Genomic DNA, 22,392 nt, shown 5'->3' with positions numbered 1-22,392 from the left:
TGTCCAGGAAATAATGGACCTGGGAATGTGATACAGGTAGAAGAAAGACATGTGAATGTGTTTCACAAAAATAGAGAATGAGTAAAAGAGAATAATATGTGATACATAGGAAAATCTTTAATGCAATTGATGGCTTAGAAGACTAGATTTGATTTCATATTGACATTTATCCTGTCGGTATCTTAAAAATTAATACTTCAATTTTTAGCTTCTTTGTACAATTGAGCCAACCACTGCTGAAAGAAGAGTAGGCAATCTAGTTGTGTATTTCTGCTGATGTGTAAGTAGCTACTTGGAAATATATGGGACTAGCTGGGGAGATGAGTGGAAGGGGTTTGTAGAGATTGTAACTGAAAAGCCTGCCAGACCTGAGCAAATATAAATTGGGAATGTTCAACAAAACTGTATTACATTAAGTTTTTTTGAGGAATAAAGGAAGAGCATGAGCACGTTGAATTGGTGTCTCAGAATTAGGGCTCAGATGTCTGTATACAATTCAGGTTCACTCTTTGAATTCTGGAAGCCATTGGAATCCATGGACTACGGTACACCTGGGTGCTATGTACATGGTATGGTCTTTCCAAGTATCATTCAGTCAGACCTGCAGTGCAATGTGCCATGGAGTGGCAGGATAAGGTTTAACCCTTCATTCGTTTCATGGTAGGTATCTAACCTTAACCATGCCATTGTGGGAGTGGATTGGGGGCTCTGATTTCTCCACAAGAGAAAAATTAGGGAGCAAATGAGTGCAAGCTGGGCTTGCGTAGCTTTTATCTCACCCTCAGGCTCTGGCCATCTCCACATCACACTGGATACCTTCATGTTGGTGGTGGGGGAGGGGTGGAGTAGCTCATACTTTATATATAGTCCATCTGATACACGCGCAAACACACACACTCACACACACACCCACATACGCATACTCACACACGTTCTCACAGACACACACACACAGAAAATTACAGAAATTGTACATACCGCCGCCATTTCTGTAGCACAGGTAAGGGAACCTCCAGACATTCCCAAGACCTACAGCATATCCAACACTAGTCAGGATGAACTCTATCTGATTGGACCAGTTCCCACGCTTCAAGTTTTCATCTTTCTTCACCATCTCACCTGGAATAGCACCATTCTGGAAAAAGTTCAATTAAAACCATCAGTTCTCTGCCGGTAAACCCAGTCGCACTTTCTAGCACACTGCCACTGAAACATAAAATTATATCAATCCTAACATATTTATTTTCTTCTTTCCAAGTCTCCATGGCCAGCTCTCCTACATACAGACGAGATGGGCAGCAGGCTACCCGCACCCAGTCCTCTGCCAATGCTTTTCAGTAGCCAGCCTCTAAGAGATGGATAAAAATGTCTTGTTATGACTTTCCTTCTCTGATTCTCTTCCATTCCTCGGGAGAAATGGCTGACCTTTATCTAGCACCATCAGAGGCTGAGCCATCCCAGAGCTAGTTTTGCACATTTCTCAGTAGCCTGTTATACAGCAGCATTGTACAGGGCTCTGGATAGCCAAGCAGCGAGTTAAAAAAATAATAGTAGTATCAGAATTAATCAAGATGATCTTCCAGTGGCTCAGTGGATAATGGACCCGCACGATAATGTGTGATAATCTGCCAAACAGATCAGGAAGGTCCCGAGTTCGATCCTGGTCTGTGCTTGATGTGCACGAGGGAAAGTCTACTCAGTTAGTGGGAAAAACATCTTAAAAGTGCAAACGTGTATCATACTTCTTTCAAACTTGTGACAAACCTGTGTTAGCTGATCTCAGTGGATGTCAGAAAGAAAAAGAAAGACTTGCACTTATATAGCGCCTTTCACGACCACCTGACGTCTCAAAGCGCTTTACAGCCAATGAAGTACTTTTGGAGTGTAGTCACTGTTGTAATGTGGGAAACGCGGCAGCCAATTGAGCACAGCAAGCTCTCAAAAACAGCAATGTGATAATGACCAGATAATCTGTTTTTTGTTATGTTGATTGAGGGATAAATATTGGCCAGGGCACTGGGGATAACTCCCCTGGCTCTTCTTCGAAATAGTGCCATGGGATCTTTTACGTCCACCTGAGAGGGCAGACGGGGCCTCCGTTTAACATCTCACCTGAAAGACGGCACCTCCGACAGTGCAGCACTCCCTCAGCACTGCACTGGAGTGTCAGCCTAGATTTACGTGCTCAAGTCCCTGGAATGGGACTCTGAACCCACAACCTTCTGACTGAGAGTCGAGTGTGCTACCCGCTGAGCCACAGCTGACCCAGGTGGAGGGGGTGGCCCACAACTGGTTTCAGTGTCCCTGAGCATTTAAGAGTAAAAAAACACACTTTCTTTTGTCCCTGGTTGCTATCCAATGACCCCTGCTGGAAAATGTGCTGGCACGGACACTATTATGCCCCCCGTAGTTGAATAGCCCAATGACGATCTCTGTCTAGGCTCACATCAGAAGATAACCAATTGACTGAGGTGTTAGAGGGGTGCCAGCTCTGGTGGAACCATATCCCATTAGACCTCACTGTCTTTGGGAGAGCAAAAAAAACCTCAGGAAAAACTAATAAACAAAGCTGAAGACAGCTGCTAAAGTAACAGAATTTGCGTCTCTGTAAACTCCACAAAATAGGATTAACAAAAGATAATCTTTGTTACGTTAAGTAAAACAATGTAGCCCTTTGTTAGGGTGTCAGCATCAATGATTCAGTGTTTTTATTTTCATCGGAGTGCATGGAATCTGAATCCAGACAAAAGGAGTTACATGTGAGATTTTGCACGCCGAGATACAGAATTAGCTTGTTACAAACAGTTCCACAGCTCCACTACAGAGTATCCAGTATTGTGCACACGGCCATTGTTCTCAGTAGCTAGCTTTTCAATAGCAAATGAAACCAGTCCAACACATTCGTTGCTTGGTGTTGGTGGACTGAATTACTTATTTCCGGAAAATCATGACCAGAATCTAATAATGCTGTCGTACCATCACATGCAGCCCCGTTAAGTCACTATTTGTCTTTCCCCACCATCATGGAACCATCCCACCTGCACAATAAGAAAGGTTAGAAAGTAAACAACCTTTCTCAACCCCACCTAAATACTTGGATTGCACTGTGATTACACTGTGTAATTAAGTACTGAGCTATACAGACCAAAAGGTTCCAGGTCCAATCTGCTCCGAGTTGTCTGATTTTAGTGCCCTGGCCTATATATGTAAAATATCAGCCTGCTCCTGACTGCCTCCGGTCACCCCTACTAAAAAGTCCATGTATGTAGATATTGGATGAAAACAGGATTGGACTGAGCTGCGATGTTCGTCATGGTCCAATTGTCCACCAATGTACACTCTCTGTCTAGACTCACACATGGAAACTGGCCACCAGTGCAAGGTATGCTAGGGCTGTCAGCACAAATCACCTACAGGTGAGGAAAGGGAGAAACACTGAGTGGGGGGGGGGGGGGGGGGGGGGGACTACCTCGGCAGGTCCAAGGCGGGCGATGTCGGTGGCAGGTCTCGGCCCTGCTGCTGGCTCCATCCCGGCCTTCGACACGACTTTCCCCTGATTGGGCTTGTTAAGCCCGCCCAGCGAGTTTCCCGGGCCAATTGAAGGAAGCGGGTCTGATGACGTGCCATCAACCAGTTTCCTTAAAGGGACCATAAAGTTACTTTGATGTTTGTGCTGTCAGAGTTCTACAGCACTGAGTTGCTGCAAACACTGACAAGCACTGCACAGAGGTGCACAGCTGCTCCCAGGCTCTCCCATGTTTATGGAGGGAGTCACAGCACGCAGGGAGGTTCTCTTCCCTTCCAATGGGCGGAAGAGACCTCCCCAGGAGATCAACGCAGCCTGGTTGCACATTGCACAGGAGGGCACAAGCAGGGATGTCGTTAGGAGGACCAGGCTGCAGTGGCACGAACCTTTCAATGATCTCAGTAGATCACGAAGTGTTACTGCAAAGTCACACTCAACCTCATCCTACTGTGCCACTCATTACATTCTCATCACTCTGCCTTCCCTACCCTACTCCTGCACATCCTTACTCACGCCAACTTACCTTGCACCTCCACTCATCCCTCTCTATCTACATTATCACTTCCCCATCTCAGTAGCCACCCCTCACACTCACACTCATCCTCGTCCAATCATACCAACTAACAACACACAAGGGTAGGCACTTGTGCGTTTTAGCCAATGTTCATGTGAAGTTTCTGTTAATGTGCTGTCAAACATTGAAATCTTTATTTTCAACACTTTGCTTTGTTGGATAGATTTGTGGAAGTGGCTTAGTGAGTTGCAGTGAATAGTGAGACATAACGGTACCCCCTGCAATGCTGATGACTGTGAAAGGAATGGCTTGGGCATTGTAGGGATGCTTTATGTTGTTGGTGTGGGGTGGTGCCAACCTGGTGCATTATGTGGCAGCCAGGGTGTGCAGCATCAAGTGAAGTAAATTTGGCCATGGTGAGGCCATCCATGGCAGCAATGTGGTCGGGTGCTGATGCCCTGTGTCCTGTGCAGCATCAGGTGATTGCGGAGAAGGTTGGTGTGGTTGTTGGTGCTGCTGGTGTGCCTGGTGATGCTGGTGTTGGGGCTGATCGTGGTCAGATTCTGAGGACCAAGGTGAGAGAGTATAAAGTACACCCATGCTGATGGAATAGATGGCAGGTGAAGTAGAGATGACAGAAGCGATCTGTCAATGGTGGGAGAGGTAATGAGATCAGAATGCATGGAGACTTATGTAAAGACTTGCAGCATCCTGAATCTGTAATGGAAATGCAGTTTAGTGATGCTAGTGCTTAAGGGAAGATATCTGAAGCAGTTGGGAGCTTTGAGTTGACATTTGAAGCTATCAACTCATCAGCTGATTCAATGGCCACTGACCTCCCGCCTCAGCTTCACTGACGAGGTCTAGGCACAGCGGGAAACCCATGGGAGACCTGTGATAGTTAAAAAGCTGGGGAAAATGCATTGTTAAGTGGCTGTAAACAAGTCACTAATGATTTGAATTGGGTCCCCCGCCGCTGCCTGTTGGGTCTGCTCAGCGCTGGCAGACCCGACATCAGGAAATGTAGGTTCCTGACCCGCTGTCAATCATTTTAAATATCACAGCTGACCCGCCACCAATCGGGTCCGCTGAGCACCGGCAAAATCACGGCCGAAAAGTAATAAATAGATGCCAGTGAGATTCAAGGAGGCTGAACTCCATTCCAGATTGGCATTCGCAAAGGAAAACAGTACCAATATCCATAGCTTCATACCAGTTACTCAGTGACTCCCGTTGAGCAGAAATCAGTGCCTCCACCTGACGTGAAACATCACCTTTCATGGAGTGTGGCTCTAAGCTCACATTGACTTTTGTCCATATATATTGCGAGTCATTGAGTGTGAAACACAATTAATTAAATTCACTACTTCATCACTGTCGTTACTACTAGAGACAGGAAAAAAGTGCAGAATCCACTGCAGTAACTCAGTGAGGTGCTGAGCCCTAAATACTGGGGGTTTACTGAGTGACGAGCTGAGCCCCACATACTGGGGGTTTACTGAGTGATGAGCTGAGCCCCACATACTGGGAGTTTACTGAGTGACGAGCTGAGCCCCACATACTGGGGGTTTACTGAGTGATGAGCTGAGCCCCACATACTGGGGGTTTACTGAGTGATGAGCTGAGCCCCACATACTGGGGGTTTACTGAGTGACGAGCTGAGCCCCACATACTGGGGGTTTACTGAGTGACGAGCTGAGCCCCACATACTGGGGCTTTACTGAGTGACGAGCTGAGCCCCACATACTGGGAGTTTACTGAGTGACGAGCTGAGCCCCACATACTGGGAGTTTACTGAGTGACGAGCTGAGCCCCACATACTGGGGGTTTACTGAGTGACGAGCTGAGCCTCACATACTGGGGGTTTACTGAGTGACGAGCTGAGCCTCACATACTGGGAGTTTACTGAGTGACGAGCTGAGCCCCACATACTGGGGCTTTACTGAGTGACGAGCTGAGCCCCACATACTGGGAGTTTACTGAGTGACGAGCTGAGCCCCACATACTGGGAGTTTACTGAGTGACGAGCTGAGCCCCACATACTGGGGGTTTACTGAGTGACGAGCTGAGCCTCACATACTGGGGGTTTACTGAGTGACGAGCTGAGCCTCACATACTGGGAGTTTACTGAGTGACGAGCTGAGCCCCACATACTGGGAGTTTACTGAGTGATAAACTGAGCCCCACATACTGGGAGTTTACTGAGTGACGAGCTGAGCCTCACATACTGGGGGTTTACTGAGTGACGAGCTGAGCCCCACATACTGGGAGTTTACTGAGTGATGAGCTGAGCCCCACATACTGGGAGTTTACTGAGTGACGAGCTGAGCCCCACATACTGGGAGTTTACTGAGTGATGAGCTGAGCCCCACATACTGGGGGTTTACTGAGTGACGAGCTGAGCCCCACATACTGGGGGTTTACTGAGTGACGAGCTGAGCCTCACATACTGGGGGTTTACTGAGTGATAAACTGAGCCCCACATACTGGGAGTTTACTGAGTGACGAGCTGAGCCCCACATACTGGGGGTTTACTGAGTGATAAACTGAGCCCCACATACTGGGAGTTTACTGAGTGACGAGCTGAGCCCCACATACTGGGAGTTTACTGAGTGACGAGCTGAGCCCCACATACTGGGGGTTTACTGAGTGACAAGCTGAGCCTCACATACTGGGGGTTTACTGTGTGACGAGCTGAGCCCCACATACTGGGAGTTTACTGAGTGACGAGCTGAGCCCCACATACTGGGAGTTTACTGAGTGATAAACTGAGCTCCACATACTGGGAGTTTACTGAGTGACGAGCTGAGCCCCACATACTGGGAGTTTACTGAGTGACGAGCTGAGCCCCACATACTGGGAGTTTACTGAGTGATAAACTGAGCCCCACATACTGGGAGTTTACTGAGTGACGAGCTGAGCCCCACATACTGGGAGTTTACTGAGTGATAAACTGAGCCCCACATACTGGGAGTTTACTGAGTGACGAGCTGAGCCCCACATACTGGGAGTTTACTGAGTGATAAACTGAGCCCCACATACTGGGAGTTTACTGAGTGACGAGCTGAGCCCCACATACTGGGAGTTTACTGAGTGATAAACTGAGCCCCACATACTGGGAGTTTACTGAGTGACGAGCTTAGCCTCACATACTGGGGGTTTACTGAGTGATAAACTGAGCCCCACATACTGGGAGTTTACTGAGTGACGAGCTGAGCCCCACATACTGGGGGTTTACTGAGTGATAAACTGAGCCCCACATACTGGGGGTTTACTGAGTGACGAGCTGAGCCCCACATACTGGGAGTTTACTGAGTGACGAGTTGAGCCCCACATACTGGGGGTTTACAGAGTGACGAGCTGAGCCCCACATACTGGGCGTTTACTGAGTGACGAGCTGAGCCCCACATACTGGGAGTTTACTGAGTGACGAGCTGAGCCCCACATACTGGGGGTTTACTGAGTGATAAACTGAGCCCGACATACTGGGAGTTTACTGAGTGACAAGCTGAGCCTCACATACTGGGAGTTTACTGAGTGACGAGCTGAGCCCCAGATACTGGGGGTTTACTAAGTGACGAGCTGAGCCCCACATACTGGGAGTTTACTGAGTGACGAGCTGAGCCCCACATACTGGGGGTTTACTGAGTGACGAGCTGAGCCCCACATACTGGGAGTTTACTGAGTGACGAGCTGAGCCCCACATACTGGGAGTTTACTGAGTGACGAGCTGAGCCCCACATACTGGGAGTTTACTGAGTGACGAGCTGAGCCCCACATACTGGGGGTTTACTGAGTGACAAGCTGAGCCCCACATACTGGGAGTTTACTGAGTGATAAACTGAGCCGGACATACTGGGAGTTTACTGAGTGACAAGCTGAGCCCCACATACTGGGAGTTTACTGAGTGATAAACTGAGCCCGACATACTGGGAGTTTACTGAGTGACGAGCTGAGCCCCACATACTGGGAGTTTACTGAGTGACGAGCTGAGCCCCACATACTGGGAGTTTACTGAGTGACGAGCTGAGCCCCACATACTGGGGGTTTACTGAGTGACGAGCTGAGCCCCACATACTGGGAGTTTACTGAGTGATAAACTGAGCCCCACATCCTGGGAGTTTATTGAATGACGAGCTGAGCCCCACATACTGGGGGTTTACTGAGTGACGAGCTGAGCCCCACATACTGGGAGTTTGCTGAGTGACGAGCTGAGCCTCACATACTGGGAGTTTATTGAATGACGAGCTGAGCCTTACATACTGGGAGTTTACTGAGTGACGAGCTGAGCCCCACATACTGGGGGTTTACTGAGTGATGAGCTGAGCCCCACATACTGGGAGTTTACTGAGTGACGAGCTGAGCTTCACATACTGGGAGTTTACTGAGTGATAAACTGAGCCCCACATACTGGGGGTTTACTGAGTGACGAGCTGAGCCCCACATACTGGGAGTTTACTGAGTGACGAGCTGAGCTTCACATACTGGGAGTTTACTGAGTGATAAACTGAGCCCCACATACTGGGCGTTTACTGAGTGACGAGCTGAGCCCCACATACTGGGAGTTTACTGAGTGACGAGCTGAGCCCCACATACTGGGGGTTTACTGAGTGATGAGCTGAGCCCCACATACTGGGGGTTTACTGAGTGACGAGCTGAGCCCCACATACTGGGAGTTTACTGAGTGACGAGCTGAGCCCCACATACTGGGAGTTTACTGAGTGACGAGCTGAGCCCCACATACTGGGAGTTTACTGAGTGACGAGCTGAGCCTCACATACTGGGAGTTTACTGAGTGACGAGCTGAGCCCCACATACTGGGGGTTTACTGAGTGACGAACTGAGCCCCACATACTGGGAGTTTACTGAGTGACGAGCTGAGCCCCACATACTGGGGGTTTACTGAGTGACGAGCTGAGCCCCAGATACTGGGGGTTTACTGAGTGACGAGCTGAGCCCCACATACTGGGGGTTTACTGAGTGACGAGCTGAGCTTCACATACTGGGAGTTTACTGAGTGACAAGCTGAGCCCCACATACTGGGAGTTTACTGAGTGATGAGCTGAGCCCCACATACTGGGAGTTTACTGAGTGATGAGCTGAGCCCCACATACTGGGAGTTTACTGAGTGACGAGCTGAGCCCCACATACTGGGGGTTTACTGAGTGACGAGTTGAGCCCCACATACTGGGAGTTTACTGAGTGACGAGCTGAGCCCCACATACTGGGGGTTTACTGAGTGACGAGTTGAGCCCCACATACTGGGAGTTTACTGAGTGACGAGCTGAGCCCCACATACTGGGAGTTTACTGAGTGACGAGTTGAGCCCCACATACTGGGAGTTTACTGAGTGACGAGCTGAGCCCCACATACTGGGGGTTTACTGAGTAACGAGTTGAGCCCCACATACTGGGAGTTTACTGAGTGACGAGCTGAGCCCCACATACTGGGAGTTTACTGAGTGACGAGCTGAGCCCCACATACTGGGAGTTTACTGAGTGACGAGCTGAGCCCCACATACTGGGGGTTTACTGAGTGACGAGCTGAGCCCCACATACTGGGGGTTTACTGAGTGACGAGCTGAGCCCCACATACTGGGGGTTTACTGAGTGACGAGCTGAGCCCCACATACTGGGAGTTTACTGAGTGACGAGCTGAGCCTCACATACTGGGAGTTTACTGAGTGACAAGCTGAGCCCCACATACTGGGGGTTTACTGAGTGACGAGCTGAGCCCCACATACTGGGGGTTTACTGAGTGACGAGTTGAGCCCCACATACTGGGAGTTTACTGAGTGACGAGCTGAGCCCCACATACTGGGGGTTTACTGAGTGACGAGCTGAGCTTCACATACTGGGAGTTTACTGAGTGACGAGCTGAGCCCCACATACTGGGAGTTTACTGAGTGACGAGCTGAGCCCCACATACTGGGGGTTTACTGAGTGACGAGTTGAGCCCCACATACTGGGAGTTTACTGAGTGACGAGTTGAGCCCCACATACTGGGGGTTTACTGAGTGACGAGTTGAGCCCCACATACTGGGAGTTTACTGAGTGACGAGTTGAGCCCCACATACTGGGGGTTTACTGAGTGACGAGTTGAGCCCCACATACTGGGGGTTTACTGAGTGACGAGTTGAGCCCCACATACTGGGAGTTTACTGAGTGACGAGCTGAGCCCCACATACTGGGAGTTTACTGAGTGACGAGTTGAGCCCCACATACTGGGGGTTTACTGAGTGACGAGTTGAGCCCCACATACTGGGAGTTTACTGAGTGACGAGCTGAGCCCCACATACTGGGGGTTTACTGAGTGACGAGTTGAGCCCCACATACTGGGAGTTTACTGAGTGACGAGCTGAGCCCCACATACTGGGGGTTTACTGAGTGAGTGTCAGACTTAAGAGTTTTAGGTGTCTGCACATTATTTGTCTGTGCGCACACACAGAGGGACTCTATAGGATTGAATATTATAGCACCCAAGAAACAACGTTAGAGAAGGAGGATCCAACCCATGCTTTGAGTGTTTATAGTCCAATAAAAGCTAAGTGAAAGGGAAGGGGGAAAATTGATTGCTTATGTAGAGATTGATGGTTTACATTATCGGTTGTTGCAGATAATCTATATATTTTTATTATTAGTCAGTTAGAGGGTTTTGCAAATTTACAATGAAATTAAGATGGAGAAAAACAGCCTAGTGTAAAGCTGGGACACAAGTTTCAAGCCCTCTCCTGCCAACTCATTGCCTCCTGAACTTTTTACAGATCATAAAGGAATGAACCCACTGGAATCTCAGGGGTCAGACAACAGCACATGCCTTCAAGGAGAGAGTAAACAGATATTTAACTAGAACTTAAAATGGTAACTTCCCCCATCTCCTTGGAGGCAGAACAATCCAAATGTAATTAAGAGACAGTAGATTTTTGATAGGACTTGCATCTGGGTATTGGTCAGAAAGTGTGTTAGCATCTGCTTGCTGTTATGTGCTGACCCTGCCTGATTTTGCAGTCATATTATTAGTTTATATCGTCCATACTGTGTTTGGTTCTGGGCGTTTGTCCAACATACATAGAGTCAGGAAGTTTGGAGTATAATGAAAACCAAAATGGATACTTCATAGCATTCTTACTGTGGACAGATAACCACACTCGACATATATAGGAGCATAAAGCAACGGCAGTAGCACATTGAGCAGCTTCAAAGATATCATAGAGAGACTAGTCTGGGAATTTCTTTTAATCTATGGAAAATAGATATAATTATTAGAGAAAATGTGTGGAAAGAGACCTGAGTGATAACAAAATAAAATCATGAGAAGACTGTTAAGACAGTCGAAAGTGATGTGAAGGTTTATTTAACAGCTTCATATCAAAGAAAGCCAAAGTCTTACACGTTGTTATATTTGAATTCGGAGCAAGATTATGACAGATTTGTAGTGCATCTGTCAAGAAGCACAGCATTACTGAAGAATATGTTCTTTCATTTCGCTATCATACTCTACACCACAAATATCTTCCCTAACAGCCACTTTGTTCTGAATCATGAATCCAATAAATTGTTCTCCTGGGTTCACTCAAAAACTCAAGAAAAGCTGCTGATAATGATTTTGTGTTTCTGACCCAGAACTAGGGATGAACATGTTGTGTACAAACTATGCATAAATCTGCTTGGTGTGGTGGTCAGGGTGGAACAGTGAGTTAGAACACCGAAATAACAACAGAAAATGCTGGAAAAACTCAGCAGGTCAGGCAACATCCGTGGAGAGAAATTTGAGTTGACGTTTCGTGGTGGACACTGCCCTCGACCGTGTCAGTTCTATCTCCCGCACCTCTGCCCTCACCCCTGCCCCTCCCTCCCGGAACCACGATAGGGTTCCCCTTGTCCTCACCTTTCACCCCACCAGCCTCCACATTCAACGGATCATCCTCCGGCATTTCCGCTACCTCCAAAGTGATCCCACCACCAAACGTATCTTCCCCTCCCCTCCCCTTTCAGCATTCCGCAGGGACCGCTCTCTCCGAGACACCCTAGTCCACTCCTCTATCACCCCAAACAGCCCTTCCCCTGGCACCTTCCCGTGCAAGCGGAGGAGGTGTAACACCTGCCCCTATACCTCCCCCCTCCCCACTGTCCAGGGCCCCAAACACCCCTTCCAGGTGAAACAGCGATTTACTTGTACTTCTCGCAATCTAGTATACTGTACTCGCTGCTCACGATGCGGTCTCCTCTACATTGGGGAGACCAAACGCAGATTGGGTGACCGCTTTGCGGAACACCTCCGTTCAGTCCGTAAGGGTGACCCCGAGCTTCCGGTCGCCTGTCATTTCAATTCACCGCTCCATTCCCACTCGGACCTCACCGTCCTTGGCCTCTTGTACTGTTCCACGGAAGCTCAACGTAAACTCGAGGAACAGCACCTCATCTTCCGATTAGGCACTCTGCAGCCTTCCGGTCTCAATATCGAGTTCAACAATTTCAGATCATAACCTCGGCCCCTATTTCATTTTTACTTATATTTTTCCACTCCTTTCCTCCCCCCCCCTTTCCTTTTGTTTCTCTCTCACACCTGGCAGCTATCTTTTGCCCTGCCAGTACACTTTACACCTAATCCCAGCCTATTACCATCTCGTCTAGCTTCTAATCTCTTTTACTTCTTTTGGTTCTTTTATTCTTTTGTCCGATCGCAGCCCTGCCTTCGATCTAGTTCCTTTTCTCTCCAGTTTTGAAGAAGGGTCAAACCCGAAACGTCAACTCAAATTTCTCTCCACGGATGTTGCCTGACCTGCTGAGTTTTTCCAGCATTTTCTGTTGTTATTTCGGATTTCCAACATCTGCAGTATTTTGCTATCGAGTTAGAACACCGTCCTTTTTATCTCTGGACCCAGTTCACACTAATGAAATTAAAGTTTCCTTTCTCTCTATCTGGTGCAATGGTCTTAATAAATGAATGAACTGTGACAGTCCCACTCCAATTCCTTGTAGGCATGGGGCATAACATGAAACTACCCATAATTCAACAATCTCCTTTGGATGCCTAAGGGCAGCTAGGCCTAGAAATTGCAGTCCTAGTGCTGCTCCTGTCGGAATATGCCTTCCACCCCAAATTCTTGCCAATCTGCTCCCAATGTCCCAGATTTATGCCCTCAAAACCCTGGGATTACTAGGCTTTTGTGTAGGAAACAGCACATTATGATTTTCTGAGGTTGGGGAACTAAGACGCATTGATGAAAAATAAAAGGAGCTTCAGCCTGTAGCTGATCTGAAAATGTCTGACATAAGTACGAGATGTAACATGCAGATAAATATTAATTTACCCAGCACTGATATCCCTCATTTTGACCAGTACAAAAATTCACCAACAAAATTAGAGTAAAAACAAACAGAATACGGAACCAGCCAAGGATTGACACACAATCTGGTGACAAAGCATGAACCATATTGTGCATGTCAGCAAATTATACAATCTGACCCAATTAGGTTCGCCAACCTCTTGTCATTCTCCTCATCCTGGCTCTAATCTCATCATTTAACATATTTTTCTGACAGCCAGAACCTAGTGCCACTTTGTGTTCTGAAACCTTGTATTCTAACTTTCCACAAAGTTCTTTGAAATAAACTTTTATTTTATTGTTTTAAATTCTGTGCCGATCACATGGTGCAGCTATAGCACTCAAACCACCCACAGTGATATCATCTGACCCACATTGTACTGGAGGAAGGAGAAGCAATAGCACTCCAGGTGGTGGAAAAAATACAGCGTTCCGGAGACTTTTCCACAATGCATGTGGACCACTTGGCATACAGGGGGACTTTTTTTGTGAATCAACCATTGAAATTTGTCATGTTTTACAGCAGGGTACAGTTCTCCTTTAAGAAAAAAAAAGCACAGTTGTAACACATGGCCCATTGACTTCACTGAGGAAAAGCATCCTGTTAGGCAGCTTCTGCACAAATGTGTGCCAGGCACCTGGATGCATTCAGTCAACATTACAAGCCAGCTGGACATCTTTTAAATTAAAACCATGAAGATTTACAAATAAGGGGCACTGCTATTTTAAGCAAGCTGCTTCTCAACTGCAAATAAAGACTCTCAATTAAAGCTGTTGGACCTGACAATCTATAATATATTAAAAATCTTATGTCTGCACACACTTCCTCTCAGCTTTTATCATTATAAAGTTGTTAAGTCCACATACATAATACAAACTGCCAATGTAAACTTGTCACACTATAATGTCACCCTCCCCCGAGTGGAGGCACTGCAGCATCACCACTGGCAGGAAATGTAATTACAGAATGGCAAATTTACATAGACCGTTTCTATTATAAATGTGGAGATAACAATTTATAATGGAAATATAAAAATAAGGACAGAGCGCATGACTTTAAAATGAGGATTGAATTGTGGCTGCGTGCCTTGGTCCAATTATCCCTGGCCTTTAACCTCGCTTCACCTGAAGATTACACTTGACCTTGACTCCTTGTGTGCAATGTCATGGGAGGTCAACTAGCTTTAAAGGATGTGTGCAACAAACATGGATGTACAATGTAGTTTCAAATATCTGCTGCCGATTATTTCTTCACAAACCTTCTGCAATGATGTCACATCATTAATCCTCTAACGTAATCATTCATCAAGAATGTGGAGCGCATTGATAAGAAAAAAAATCACTCTCGCAGTTTGTATTTTGGTGAGTATTGCCTCTGTTTTCTATTTATACTGAAATTCTAAGTGCGTGTGTAAAGAAGTCATTTATTATTTCACAATGAACAGCAAACAGAAGAAATCGTCCCCCTTAATGTGACTTCTGTGATAAGAATTTGATAAGTATTTTATTCTGCTGTATTGTCGCAAATAACTGTGAATTTAGTACAAAAAAGTTTCCATTTAATTCCTGAATCATTTAAATAGCTCAGTAATTAATAAAAGAAAATTTGTTTTGTACATAGAGCTGCCATTCAGTCATATAGCTATGACTGGAATCACATGCCTGCTACCACAATGGGTTCTGTCGGCTGGCCCACATGGTTGAGTGACAGCTTGCACAGTGAAAAGTAGAGTGGACCTGACATCAACAAAGCTCCAGTAATTGATGTAAAGTTGGATTATTTGGGGAAATATTTTAGAACTGCATACAGAAAATGGTAGGCTCATGTAACTTTAAAACTAGCCATTTACTAGAACAGTGTTACGAGGGGAATTTTACTCTACATGAAGATGTCCCGGATTAGAACTCTCTTTTAAAATTAAACGGTTTCAAACCAATTCTGCTGATTTATCTTTAGGAATATTTTTGTTTAGACAGTCAGTGTGATGATTGGAAATGATTACTGAGCTTGAATGTATGGGGGAACTCAATAAACATGCACAGGGTTGCTAAGGATAGCACCATGCTTTGCAATTGCAGTACACAGTATGCCACATTGCCAGCATTTTGTTTTTCCGAATGCCCCAAATGACAAGTTTCCTATCCAAACCTTTACCATGCAGAAACTAAACATTCTCCAGCCACCCCTCTCCCAAGCAGGAAGGGAGGGAAAATGCGGCTGTCAAGCCACCATGGATCACTCTGCCTAGTAACCAGGTAAAGAATGTGATTGGCAAGTGCTTTAGAAAGACTTGCATTTATATAGCGCCTTTCACGACCACCGGACGTCCCAAAGCGCTTTACAGCCTATGAAGTACTTTTTTTTGGGAGTGTAGTCACTGTTGTAATGTGGGAAACGCAGCAGCCAATTTGCGCACAGCAAGGTCCCGCAAACAGTAATGTGATAATGACCAGATAATCTGGTTTTTATTATGTTGGTTGAGGGATAAATATTGGCCAGGACACCGGGGATAACTCCCCTGCTCTTCTTCGAAATAGTGCCATGGGATCTTTTACATCCACCTGAGAGAGCAGACGGGGCCTCAGTTTAACGTCTCATCCGAAAGACGGCACCTCTAACAGTGCAGCACTCCCTCAGCACTGCACTGGAGTGTCAGCCTAGTTTTATGTGCTCAAGTCCCTGGAGTGGGACTTGAACCCACAACCTTCTGACTCAGAGGTGAGTTTGCTACCAACTGAGCCACAGTTGGCACCTAGGGACACCTGGAGAGAGGGGAAAAAATAAACAATTTAAAAGTGGTAGGGAAGGGAGAAATTTCTCATGGGCTCCAAGGTTTACTCCCCTCATACAGTCAAGCAAAGTCACTACAGGAAACAAATTCCTTGTCCTACCAACAACAACTTAGATTTATATAGCGCATTTAATGTAGCAAAACATCCCAAGTTGCTTGACAAAAGCAATATCAATAGAAAACACTTGACACCGAGCCACAGAAGGAGATATCAGGACAGGTAACCAAAAGCTTAGTCAAAGTGGTAGGTTTTAAGGAGCGTCTTAAAAGAGGAAAGAGAAATAGAGGGGCGGAGAGGTTTATGGCAGGAGTTCCAGAGCTTAAGGGCCTTGGCAACTGAAAGCACGGACACCAATGGGGGAGTGATTAAAATCGGGGAACCGCAAAGGCCAGAATTGGAGGAGTGGAGATAGCTTGAAGGCTTGTAGAGCTGGAGGAGGTTACAGAGATAGGGAGGGGCGAGATCATGGAGGGATTTAAAAACAAGGATGAAGATTACTAGCACTTCTGCACTCAGGAGGAGACTTACATTGGAGTTTTTAATCTGCTGCCCTCCTGTTTTAGGATCATAATCTCACCTATGATTGGATTACACAAGGATGGCTGGTTTGGGAAATGAAAATACCACACTAATGTAGGAAAAGGGGTGCTCCGCTGAGGTTAGGATTAGAGTGCATTGTGGGGGCAGAGCAGAGGGAGCATTGCTCTGTGTTTAAACCACGCTATAACCTGACCTGGGAATGCTCAATACTGATAATAAGAAAAGTGTTCCGTCTCTCAAGTGTTAACATCCCTTATCTTGATAAGCACAAATGAGCGCTGAAGGTAATATCAATTTTAAAAGGGGCCCTGATGGGGATAATCACAATTTTAAAAAGCATTTTAAATGGGGCACTTGTTTTTATGATATTCTAATCATAAGTGTGAGCTAGGGCATCTGTGCAGCCCAATTACCCATAGGTCCAGCCTCTGAATCTATGCTTTAGCAAAACTGCTATAGAGTGTATTCAGTATTTATTCAAAAACAGGCAGTATAGTCACTATAGACTGTACGGCAGAGACTTCAGTCAGCAAGGTTAATCTAAGGACAAACTGTTCTCAAACCTTAATATACTCAGTGCTTTTCCATTTTTTACTTTTTCCCATTAAATTGCTGCAGGGTAAACAGATGTACTGCAGCCACTTCATCAAGCTCATGCTTGACTGCTGTGGATGCACTGACTGGAAGCTGGCATGCTAACATGGCACATGGTGCACTGAGGACCCAAGGATTAACCACAACTCACTGATCTCCACAGATAAATACTGCAGACATTTTAGGTGGACAGGCATTTAAAGGGGAAGAAACCTTTCAGTAGCCATTCGCTCTCTGCACCCTGACAGGTGTAATCCTGATCTGGAAACTCAAGATATTACATTTCAAACTGGCCACAATATACAATTCAGAAAGGAGCATCTAAACATTAATGCTAGAAATTACTTTGTGTAATGTTATTGCACGAAAGCTTAATGGCCCAAAAATTGTGGTTGGCAGAGTACTCCGTAGCTACGCCGCCGGCCTACGAAAATACGTACTTACCTTGAGCGAGGCCCAGAATGGAGACTTGTTCTTTTGCACTGCAGAGTTCTGCGCAGTGTATGACAACAAGGAGGCCAGGAGGGCAGCATACAGCCTTATGGTTAAGGGAAGACACGCCCACAAAAGCTGTCAAAACTAAGCCACGCCCACAGAAACTTCTCTCAGTCTCTTCTATTGAAAATACATATTAAAAACGAAAAACTTTTAAACTCTTAAAAACTTCTAATTAAACTGGTACTTGGACTTATTTCATATATCAGCATTTTGGTTTTTTTTCATCCAAACTCACAATTTATTAGTCCCTATGTATACAACTTCCTGTTTTGATACTCAGTAAAGGTCTAACAATGTTTTATATCTCCTACAAGTAATGTTGTTGAATTTCAGAAAGAGATTTCCAGCCATATATTCAATGTTAATTTTCAGGATTAAAATATATTATTCAGACCTCATTTAGACTGGTAATAGAGAAATCTATTTTCCTTCTTTTAGATGCATTATAGTAACCCTAAACGTGGAGTGTTGCTTCAGCATACGCTGGCCTCAATCCTAATTGTGAATCTGCCATCTGGGTTAACCCAAACCAAATGGTAAGTCTGCTGTTGAAGCAGCTGTTCTACCACTACCCACATTTTTTTCCACTGCTGATTCAAAATAAGTATCTCAGCAATGAGAATTTCATAATTGTCTCACTTTTTCATCGTATATGATCCATGCCAAAAGATCGCACTTGCTATCAGCTAACCTTTGCATTTATGATTTGTAAACAATCGACTAGCATGATGTTTAATTAATACTGTAGATAATATTTAACGATGGTTTACTAAGCCAAAAAATGCCGAGGCATTAAAGCATGACGGGGAAGCACTACTGGCACAAATTCATGAACTCATTTCTCGTATCTGGAAGGAGGAAAGCATGCCAGGGGATCTCAGAGACGCCGTAATTGTGACCATCTTCAAGAAAGGTGACAAGTCCGATTGCGGGAATTACAGAGGAGTTTCCCTGCTGTCTGCCACAGGGAAAGTCATCGCAAGAATCCTCCTCAATCACGTTCTCCCAGTGGCCAAAGAGCTCCTCCCAGAGTCGCAATGTGGATTCCGCCCACTAAGGGGCACAATGGACCTGATCTTCACCACGCGTCAATTACAAGAGAAATACAGGGAACAGCACCAACTGCTGTACATGGCCTTCTTTGATCTCACAAAGGCCTTCAACACTCTCAACCGTGAGGGATTATGGAGTGTCCTCCTCAAATTTGGCTGCCCTCAAAAGTTTGTCACCATCCTCCGCCTGCTTCACGACGACATGCAAGCCGTGATCCTGCACCACAGACCCAATTCATATACGGACCGGGGTCAAGCATGGCTGTGTCATCGCACCAATGCTCTTCTCGATCTTCCTTGCTGCAATGCTCCACCTCACCCTCAATAAGCTCCCCGCTGGAGTGACAAACGGGAAACTGTTCAACCTCCGTCGCCTCGAGTCCAGATCCAAGGTCGTCCCATCCTCTGTCACCGAATTACAGTATGCAGACGACGCTTGCGTCTGCGCTCACTCAGAGGCCAAACTCCAAACTGTTATGTCCGTGTATAATCAGACACAGACTGCGGAGAACGGTACAAACGGTGTTTACTCAACGTGGCTCAGACTGCAACTGAACTGTACAGATTACTACTCAACGTTATATACAGGTGTGGTCACTGCCAGTACTACAGTATACATGAGCTGTAAAAAGTACTTCTCCCCCTTAAAGGTACATACATTACAATTCCTCCCCTTTTAGATTAACAGTACCATAACACTCATTTAACAATTAAATATCAAATTAATTACAATTAACACTTTTAACATGCAACATTAGCTGAAAATAGTCTATTTATAAATTCAGTCTTTGGGGAGGCTTCCTGATCCTTTCTGGATAGCGCCTTTCCCGAGTGTCTTGCTCTTGGTGCGGAGGCGATTCTGGCCCCCTGTCGTCAGTTGGTTCATCAGCTTCTGATGCTACTGTTTCTGGGGTAGATGCTACCTGTACGTCGGGTTGATCACCAGGTACGTATGGGCGAGGCATGGGGTTGACTTGTTCCTGTGACTCTAGGATCTGGTCAGCATGGCGTCTCACGATGCTCTCCCTAACATCCACTGTGTACATTAGTGGGCCCTGCCGTGTGCACATCGTTCCTGGCTGCCATTTTTCTGTTCAGTAGTCGCGGGCCAAGACTGGTTGCCCTACATTGAAGCTCCTTGTTGGCTTCTCATGGATGTGCTGGAATTGCTTACTCTCAACATCTCTTCATACGTTTGGTCTGAGCAAATCCAGGCGAGATCTTAACCTTCGGTTAAAGATCATCATGGCTGGGGCCTGGTTGGTGACTGCATGTGTCGCATTCCGGTAGGCGAACAGGAAATTGTCCACCTTGTGCTGCAGCGGAATGTTGTCATTGTACATAGCCTTTATTGCCTTCTTAAAGGTTTGTACGAACATCTCAGCCAATGCATTTGTGGCTGGATGATACGGGGCGGATGTGTAATGCCTTACCCCATTCTTTTTCAAGAACCTCCGGAACTCTTCGGACACAAACTGTGGTCCGTTGTCGGAGCAAATCTGTTCTGGCAAGCCATTCCTGGCAAAAATGGTCCGTAGGACTGCAATAGTTTTCTCCGTGGTGGTGGAGGACATTTTGATGACCTCAGGCCATTTCGAGTGCGCATCCACGGCTATTAAAAACATTGAGTCCATGAATGGACCAGCAAAATCAATATGCACCCGTTGCCATGGAGATGAGGGCCACTCCCATGGGTGTAGAGGGGCCTGTGGTAGTGCATTTTGGACTTTCTGGCATCCTGAGCAGCTCTTGGTCAGGTCCTCGATTTGTTTAGCGATTCCTGGCCACCACACATAAGCCCTGGCTAGGCTTTTCATTTTTACCCCTCCCAGATGACCCTCATGAAGCTCATTGAGCACTCTATCCCTTAACTTGGGTGGAATTACCACTCGGGATCCACACATCAAGGTCCCCCGGCACACTGACAGCTGTTCTCTCCTTGTCGAGAATGCTGGCAACAGTGAGTCGCCATGTGCTGGCCATCCCTTCACCGTCAAATCATATACCCAAGACAGTGTCGGGTCATTTCGGGTTTCCTTTTCGATACAAGCGTTAGTTACCGGTAGGTATTCAACTATAGTCGAATGCAATATTTCGACAGGATCCACTGCTGGTGCTTCCTCCGCAGTAGGCAGTGGCAGGCGTGATAGCCCATCAGCATTTCCATGCTGTTTCGTGTCCTTATATTCAATCTCATAGTGGTGCGCCCCTAGAAAAAGTGACCATCTTTGTAGTCGTTGCGCAGTCATCACCGGAACGCCCTTCTTTGGATTAAAAATGGAGACAAGAGGCTGGTGATCAGTCAGCAAGGTGAATTTCTGTCCGTGTAGATAGTGATTGAACTTTTTCACTCCCCACACTAGGCTGAGGGCCTCCCTGTCAATCTGGGCATAGTTACGCTCGGCTGAGGTTAGTGATCGTGACGCAAAGGCTATTGGCCTCTCTCAGCCGTCCGAGAATTTGTGCGACAGCACCGCTCCAATGCCGTAGGGTGACGCATCACATGCCAACCGAATTGGTAATGCTGGGTTGTAATGGGCCAATACCTCTTTCGATGTGATTAGTATTTTGCTCTTCTGGAAAGCTCGTCTACATTCGTCACTCCACTTCCATGGCACCCCAGTTTGCAGTAGGGTGTTCAGTGGGTGTAGTATTGTAGACAAATTTGGCAAGAACTTATGGTAGTAGTTTACCAGCCTGAGGAACGACCGCAGTTGTGACACATTTTCCGGTGCTGGAGCCTTGACTACAGCCTCAATCTTCTCTGGGGACTTATGTAACCCCTCTTTATCGATAACGTGGCCACAATACGAGATCTGTTTTCTAAAAAACTCGCATTTGGGGCGGTTAGCTCGGAGCCCATATTCCTGCAATCTAGTGAGCACCTGCTCCAGGTTGGCAAGGTGATCACTGTCATTTTCGCCCGTGACCAGGATGTCGTCCAAATAACACTGGGTCCCTGGGATCCCTTGCAGGACTTGTTCCATTGCCCTCTGCCAAATAGCCGGAGCTGATGCTACCCCGAATAGCAGCCGGTTGTATTGGTAGAGACCTTTATGGGTGTTGATTGTGAGGTATTTTTTTGATGCTTCTTCTACCTCCATTTGCAGATACGCCTGGGCCAGATCAATCTTAGTGAAGCGTTTCCCTCCAGATAGCGAGGCGAAAATATCTTCAATCCGCGGAAGTGGATATTGTACGGTGTGAAGGACCGGGTTCACTGTTACCTTAAAGTCCCCACAGATGCGAACCTTCCTTGGTTCCCCAGGCGTGCTGCTCAACGACTTTTTCATCACAGGGACGGTGGGTGTAGCCCACTCACTCCAGTCTACCTTGGACAGTACACCTGAACGTTCCAGACTCTGCCGCTCTGCTTCGACGGCTGGGCGGATCGCATAAGGTACCGGTCTGGCTGTAAAAAACTTTGGACTTGCGTTTTCTTCAATTTTAATCGTCGCTGTCATGCCTTTTAGTGTTCCGAGTCCTTGCTGGAACACTTCTTTCGCGTCAGTTAGGATCTTTGACAGTCGCCCAGGTGTGACGTCGT

The 22,392-nt window shown here is 46.5% G+C and overlaps 1 protein-coding gene across 7 annotated transcripts in view; it reads right to left on the bottom strand.

The window, feature by feature from the left end:
- Window positions 1-22,392, bottom strand: part of slc6a9 (solute carrier family 6 member 9) — a 310,870-nt gene that overhangs the window by 53,652 nt on the left and 234,826 nt on the right. For 6 of the 7 annotated variants that reach the window (XM_085983100.1, XM_085983098.1, XM_085983101.1 and 3 more), the window contains one exon: window positions 979-1,135. In XM_085983100.1, the coding sequence (XP_085839226.1) occupies window positions 979-1,135 (157 nt within the window). Of the gene's footprint in view, window positions 1-978; window positions 1,136-17,739; window positions 17,842-22,392 lie in introns of those variants that run through there. The other variant, XM_085983104.1, reaches the window with a different exon arrangement.

The sequence above is a fragment of the Somniosus microcephalus genome, chromosome 3 (assembly GCF_052327205.1).
Source record: "Somniosus microcephalus isolate GS21.2 chromosome 3, FLI_Smic_1.0, whole genome shotgun sequence".
Lineage (NCBI taxonomy): Eukaryota > Metazoa > Chordata > Chondrichthyes > Squaliformes > Somniosidae > Somniosus > Somniosus microcephalus.
This window is presented reverse-complemented; position numbering and strand designations above follow the sequence as displayed.